General features: G+C 56.3%; 1 protein-coding gene across 1 annotated transcript in view; it reads left to right on the top strand.

The window, feature by feature from the left end:
* The window catches only part of STIM1 (stromal interaction molecule 1), a 60,384-nt gene that overhangs the window by 38,093 nt on the left and 15,185 nt on the right, over positions 1 to 7,106 (top strand). Inside the window, exons 7-9 of the mRNA XM_010008281.1 lie at positions 134 to 301; positions 1,287 to 1,387; positions 2,273 to 2,508. Of these exons, the coding sequence (XP_010006583.1) occupies positions 134 to 301; positions 1,287 to 1,387; positions 2,273 to 2,508 (505 nt within the window). The remainder of the gene's footprint in view (positions 1 to 133; positions 302 to 1,286; positions 1,388 to 2,272; positions 2,509 to 7,106) is intronic.

Below are 7,106 nucleotides of genomic sequence, written 5' to 3'. Positions count from 1 at the left end.
TGTAGGGACTTTTTTTTCTTTCTTTCTGGTGCCTTCCAAGCAGCGTGTTGGGAGCTGGTGGTCGGGGTGACCTTGCAGGAGGGCAGGGTGTCCCCAGGGCTGCTGCCACCCCCACCGGCCGCGTCTCCCGCAGGTGCGGATGGCCCTGAAGAACGCAGAGAAGGAGCTGGAGTCCCACTGCAGCTGGGCTGCCCCCGAGGCCCTGCAGAAGTGGCTGCAGCTGACCCACGAGGTGGAGGTCCAGTACTACAACATCAAGAAGCAGAACGCTGAGAAGCAGCTGCTGGTGGCCAAGGAAGGGGTGAGGATGGCACGGTCTGCTCCTCGGGCCCCCCTGGTGGGGTGAGGTTTGGGGAAGGTGAAGTGTTGATGACCAGGTTGGATGGGGCTTGGAGCAACCTGGTCTGATGGGAGGTGTCCCTGCCCATGGCAAGGTTTAGATGATCTTTAAGGTCCCTTCCCACCCAAACCATTCCGTGATTCTCTGAAGGTTTGGTGCTGAGTGGGAGTCGCTGCCCCCTGTGACAGCTGCGGGGTAGTGGGGAAGCAGCAGGTTCTGCAGCTCTTCCACACAATCCCAGCTCGAGGTGATTTCCCCTGCGTAGGCACCAAAACCCCTGCTGGGTGCCTGTGATTGCAGCCATGAATCATTCCTGCATTCCCAGTCAGTCCCAATTTTCCGTGCCAAGCGACAAGCCTGGAGCTGCTGGGACGTGTCTCTGGGCTCAGGCACAGCCCGGGCAGGCAGCACAGGGCAGTTTGTCTGCATCAAGATGCTTTTATTCTGAGGACTTCAACGTTTTGCTGGTTTTCCTTTTGCTGTCTCCACCTCCTTTGCCCCTGGTTGATGCCCCCAGCCCTGGGAGCCAGGGAGGGTGTGCGGAGTCTCTCCTTGTAACACACACAAAGGTGAAAAAAAACAACCTCAAACCAACAGCCCGAGGGCATAAATGTTGTTTGTTTAGTCGTTTGTTCATGGGAAGGAGAAACCAAGGCTTTGTGAGAGCCTTGCAGTGTCTAGAGTAGCTGGTTCAGTTCCCTCTCACTTTTGGGAATTCAGAAGGGCTGGGGAGGAGCATCAAAGGCTCAGCCTCGGTGCTCCCTGGCAGGTGCCTCAGCCCGTGCTAGGAAGAATAAATCCTTCAGTAAAAGCCCCACTCACACTATTTACACGTGTGCAAGCAGCTGCTGGGGCTATTTCTGTCTCAGCCCATCCAGGATGTTCTGGTCCTGGAGGAAACATAAGGTTATCTTCTTTCTGTGACCTTTGTCTGTTCATCTTCCAGGCTGAAAAAATCAAAAAGAAGCGCAACACCCTGTTTGGGACGTTTCATGTTGCTCACAGCTCATCCCTAGATGATGTTGATCATAAAATCTTAACTGCAAAGTGAGTATCTGCTGAGCAGCCTCCCTACCCCCTGCCTCCCTCTTCATCCCTCTCATGTTACAGACACGAGCCCATTTGGGTGCTCCTGGGCTCCTTTTGTTCAGCTTGTGTTGACTGGAGCTGCCAGGGGTTGGACTTGCTCCTTCCCATCAATAACCTTCTAGTTTTATCTGTGTGGAACAAGAAGAGCAATTCCTGTCCAAGTGAGGATTCAGGAGGCTGCAGGATTCTTAAGTGATTATCCCTGGGTAGTTCAGTTGTTGCTGGTTTTTAAATTCCCAAATTCCTGAAAGTAGAATGAGAGATGGCCCAGCTATTGGGATACAAAGCTGAACCACCAGCCTCCCCATTGCAGACAACTTCTGGTGGGTTCTGCATCCCTGCCCTGCATTGTGTCCAGATCTGGAGCCCCCAGCTTAAGGACATGGACCTCCTGAAGTGAGTCCAGAGGAGGCCCCAGAGATGCTGGGAGGGCTGGAGCAGCTCTGGAGCCAGGCTGGGAGAGTTGGGGTGTTGAGCCTGGAGAAGAGAAGGCTCCAGGGAGAGCTGAGAGCAGCTTCCAGGACCTGCAGGGGCTCCAGGAAAGCTGGGGAGGGGCTTGGGACAAGGGCAGGGAGGGATGGGAGCAGGGGGAAGGGTTTCCAGCTGGCAGAGGGAGCTGGAGCTGAGATGGGAGGGAGAAATTCTGGGCTGTGAGGGTGGTGAGAGCCTGGCCCAGGTTGCCCAGGGAAGCTGTGGCTGCCCCATCCCTGGGGGTGTTGAAGGGCAGGTTGGATGGGGCTTGGAGCAGCCTGGGCTGCTGGGAGGTGTCCCTGCCCGTGCAGGGGGGACACTGGGTGGGCTTTAAGGCTCTGTGGTTCCATGGTGTCCCGTGTCTGGCTCCAGGCAGGCTCTCAGCGAGGTGACCGCAGCCCTGCGGGAGCGGCTCCACCGCTGGCAGCAGATCGAGCTGCTCTGCGGCTTCCAGATCGTCAACAACCCCGGGATCCACAGCCTGGCCTCAGCCCTCAACATCGACCCCAGCTGGATGGGCACCCCCCGCCCCAACCCCTCACACTTCATCATGACCGACGACGTGGACGACCTGGATGAAGAGCTGGTGTCCCCCATGTCCATCCAATGTAGGTGGCCCCGTGTTGGGCGGGCGCGGTGGGGCCGGGCTGGGGAGGGGGTTAAAGAGTGGCAGGGGGGGGTGGGGCCTCCACCTTGGTTTTCAAATGAGCAAAAGCAAATTGTTAAAAGGGCCAGGAATGTCCACAGGTGCCAGCCCCACCACTGCCGGGGTTGCTTGGAGCCCCTTAGTTCCAACAGAACCAGTTCCTTGTAGAGGTTCTCGGTCACCGCTGCCCCTCAGGTGTGTGGGGCTCCTCAACCACCTGGCTTTGAGAGTTTACAAAAAAGGACCCGTACAAAGCACAGGCAGGGCTCAGAAAGGGGAGGGAGAGATACAAAGTGCATTCTCTTGATCTCTGAGCACTCGTTTGGGGTGTAAAAGGACCCAGAGACACCCCGTTCTCACACACATCCTTGGCCTTGAGACTCTCTGCCCTGGGCAGCAGCTGGGGTTGATGCTGCCTCCTCATCACCACCTGTGAAACAGTTCCTGGAGCAGAACCTGAACCCCCCATGTCCCAGCTCCTGTGCCTGGGCTGTGGTCACCAAGAGGGATGTTCTGTCCCTTTGCATCAAATACAAAGTGCATCAACACCTGTAGAAAGGAACATGTGTCCTTGTGATGGGGGGTGGGCTCTTGGGAACTCTCTTGCAGGAAGGGACTGAACTCTGGTCACCCTCTGACTTGCTCTCAGTTGCTGAGTTCTTGGGTGAAGTGGTGGTTGTTTCCTTCTCTGCTGAAGGTTTGTGAATTGACAGGCTGGGAGAGTTGTAGTGTTGAGCCTGGAGAAGAGAAGGCTCCAGGGAGAGCTGAGAGCAGCTTCCAGGGCCTGAAGGGGCTCCAGGAAAGCTGGGGAGGGGCTTGGGACAAGGGCAGGGAGGGATGGGAGCAGGGGGAAGGGTTTCCAGCTGGCAGAGGGAGCTGGAGCTGAGATGGGAGGGAGGAATTCTGGGCTGTGAGGGTGGGGAGAGCCTGGCCCAGGTTGCCCAGGGAAGCTGTGGCTGCCCCATCCCTGGAGGTGTTGAAGGGCAGGTTGGATGGGGCTTGGAGCAGCCTGGGCTGCTGGGAGGTGTCCCTGCCCATGCAGGGGGGGCACTGGGTAGGATCTGAGGTCCCTTCCCACCCAAACCATCCCATGATTGTATGAAAAGTCTGTTTAACTGGGTAGAAGGTAAGAAGAGGAGCAGAAGGGTCTCAGGGCTGGCAGGAGGTGCCTGTACAGGCCATCACTGCCCCTCCCTCCTGGTGTCAGGTTCTGTTGGATGTTGTGAAGCTCTGCAGGCAAGTGCTGAGGTCGGGCTCAGGGTGATGAGGGGGATGAAGGCAGAGCAGCCAGGATTTGGGAAGCCTGCAGGACCTTCAGGCAGGAGGAACAGGGGGAGCTGCACGTTTCCAGGGCTCAGCAAACACGGGGGGCTGGGTGTGAGTTAAATCCTCAAACAGGTAATGGTGTCCTACCAGCACTCACCGTTAGGAACCAGGCTAGAGAGCTCTTAATAAAACACTTGCAGAGTTGCAAGCAAGGTGTTAACGAGAGATGAGGTGTTAATGAGGGATGAGGTGTTAATGAGGGAGGAGAAAAGCCCTCAAGCAGGAGGTGAGTTTGAGCCTTTGTCCCAGATTTTAAGTCTCAGCCCCTTTTTGTGCCTCCTGTGAGACACCTCCAGGGAGAGTGTTTTTGCAGTGAGGACTGGCTGTTCCTGTCAGCCCAGTGATGGGCACCATCCCTGCCTCCCTGCAGGTGGGAACTCACCATCCCTGCCTCCCTGCCTGCCTCCCTGCAGGTGGGAACTCACCATCCCTGCCTCCCTGCAGGTGGGAACTCCCCAGGTGTGGAGCTCCCGGAGCGCAGGAGCGTTTGCTTTTTCCCTCAAGGATTTTCCCTTCTTGGTGCACAAAAAGCTGCTTCAAGGAGAGCAGCAGTTTCCCCCCCTGTCACGCGGGGGCTGTTGCCACCTGCCCAGGAGGATTCTCCCAGTAAATCACATTTTTCTCTCTCCTGTTCCCCACGGCCCATCCCAGATGCAGCCTGGCTTTTCGGGCGCAGGTTCAGTGACCGCTCGTCCCTGTCCTCGGAGGATCAGTCCCTCTGGAAACACCCTGGTTTGGTTCTCTTCACTTGTATTTTAAGTTCTGGTGTTTTTTGTTTTTTTTTTCTTGTTCTACCTTCTGCCCTTTTTCTTGACTAAAACTACAGACACGACTTTTCCAACTTCCTGGCACTAATGAATGTACCTCTGATCACTGAGTCATCAGCATCTTTACTAACCCCTGGGAAGAGTCTGGTGGGATGAAGAAGAATCACAGTTTGCTGGAGTTCTCCTGTGCTGCTGGGATTAGCTTTTATTTTATTTTACTTTTTAAAAGCCAGTTATGAAGTATGGAGGGTTGTTTTTTACTTGTTTTTAACCCTGAGGTGGAGCTGAAGGATTCAGGCTGGGCCAGAGGAGGTGCTGGTGTTGCCTTTCCCATCCCACCTCCTCCTCGCCAGCACCTCTGCTGCCATCCCGGGCTGACCCTGATCCCTCCCCATGGGGCTCCCAGGCCTCCCTTCCCTCCACATCCTTCAACAAATTAAGCAGTGCCACTTATTATCCCCCAGTGCCCTAATACTTGTGTGGTGCTGGTTGTCCTCAAGGACAGGGAGACCTGAGAGCAGCTTCCAGTGCCTGAAGGGGCTCCAGGAAATCTGGGGAGGGGCTTGGGACAAGGGCAGGGAGGGATGGGAGCAGGGGGAAGGGTTTCCAGCTGGCAGAGGGAGCTGGAGCTGAGATGGGAGGGAGAAATTCTGGGCTGTGAGGGTGGGGAGAGCCTGGCCCAGGTTGCCCAGGGAAGCTGTGGCTGCCCCATCCCTGGGGGTGTTGAAGGGCAGGTTGGATGGGGCTTGGAGCAGCCTGGGCTGCTGGGAGGTGTCCCTGCCCATGCAGGGGTGGCACTGGGTGGGATTTGAGGTCCCTTCCAACCCAAGCCAGTCTGTGTGTCAATGATGAGCAGGTTGTTTGGCAAAGGTTGCTGAGCCTTGTGCAGGTTCTGGAGCGAGATGGTGCTCGTGGGAAGTGAGGTTCTGCTGTGGCTGAGCAAGGTCAAGGTCTTGGCCTTTGTTCCTCTCCTTATCCCGGGGTAAATCCTGCAGAAGGAGAGTGCAGAGGTCTAAGGGCTCAGGGTGGGGAATGAGGTGTGGAACAGCAGGGGAAGAAACCAAATCACAGACATAGGGACAAAGGCCTGGCCCAAGAGAAACGGGCCCTGGAGCAGAAGCTTCAAACCCCCCCAGGTCTTTATCCTGCAGAGCCTGGATCCTGCAGCTGTGACTGCGGAGCTGGACCCGCAGGGGCAGGCAGGGCTCAGCTGGGCTGCCCTGTCCCTGCCACTGCAGGGGCACAGCAGGAGAGCTGGAGCAGCTCCAGGTCTGCCCAGTTACCCTCCCTCCTCTGCTCAGGTGTTTCCATTCCCCACGGGTGTGAGGGATTCAAAACTGGGCATGGGAAGGGGAGTGGGACGAGCTCCAGTGAGAGGTTTGTAGCAGAGCAAGAAGTGCTGAACCTGTGGTGGGGCCTTGAGGGAGAAATTGGTTGACCTTGGAGATGTGGACACAGCAAAGGTGCCCGAGTGGCTCTTGCTTGTTCCTTCTTCCACTGGAAACCTGTCCCAGTGATGTTCCTCCAGCACCAGGCTGGTGAGGAGCTGCAGGAGATCCTTGTGTGTGTTTTTCTAGCAGTGATTTGCTGGTTCTTCAATTCCCAAAGGAGCTCTCCTCCTCCTCCACCTCTTAGCTTTCCTGTCTCTTCATCTTTTTAACCCATTTTTACATCTATTTCTTACACATACAAGAAATCCTGAACAATCCTGAACACCTTATCTCCTGCAGAAGAGGGAACATCCTGTGTGGAGGTTGCAGCTGGTGGATTCAGCACAGCCAGCCTGGCTGGCTGCTGGGGGCAAAGCTGCCCAGGGGATCCTGGGTTTCTGTGTGTTATGGGAAGGAACCTGTGGAAATCTCCATGGAGCTGGAGGAGCCTCCTCTGCCCCTCTGAAGGCTCCACCACGTAGGTGCAGTGCAGAGGTAGTGTAGGCTTGATGGAGAGGGAACTGCCCAAGCTCTCCAGCCTCTGGTGCCTGCCAGGTGAGACTTTATGACAAGAAAGATCATAGGATCATGGAATGGTTTGGGTTGGAAGGGACCTTAAAAGATCACCTAGTTCCAACCCCCCTGCCATGGGCAGGGACACCTCCCACTAGACCAGGGGGCTGCAAGCCTGGCCTTGGAGCTTCTCTGCACCTGCACACACAGCACAGGGCAGCTTCACAGGTTGTCCTTCACAGCCCAGGTTTTGGTCCTGTTACAGTCACAGTCATGAAGTGGCAGAGGTTGGAAGGCACCTCTGAAGATCATCTAGAGCAGGGTAACCTCCAGTAGGTCACAGAGGAGCAGGTCCAGATGGGTTTGGAGTGTCAGCAGAGAGGGCATTCCCATGCCTTGCTCCAGGAGCTCTGCTGTGCTGGCCGGGGAGCAGAGTGTGCTCCTGGTGGAGCTCACCTCACCAGCTTGAGGTGACCACATCTGAACTGATCACCAGAGGCTCCTCTTTGCAGGCTGTGTAGGGA

The sequence above is a fragment of the Chaetura pelagica genome, unplaced genomic scaffold (assembly GCF_000747805.2).
Source record: "Chaetura pelagica isolate M959 unplaced genomic scaffold, ChaPel_1.0 scaffold802, whole genome shotgun sequence".
NCBI classification, from domain to species: domain Eukaryota; kingdom Metazoa; phylum Chordata; class Aves; order Apodiformes; family Apodidae; genus Chaetura; species Chaetura pelagica.
The sequence above is the reverse complement of the archived record's forward strand: the minus strand, read 5'-3'. Positions and strand labels throughout refer to the sequence as shown.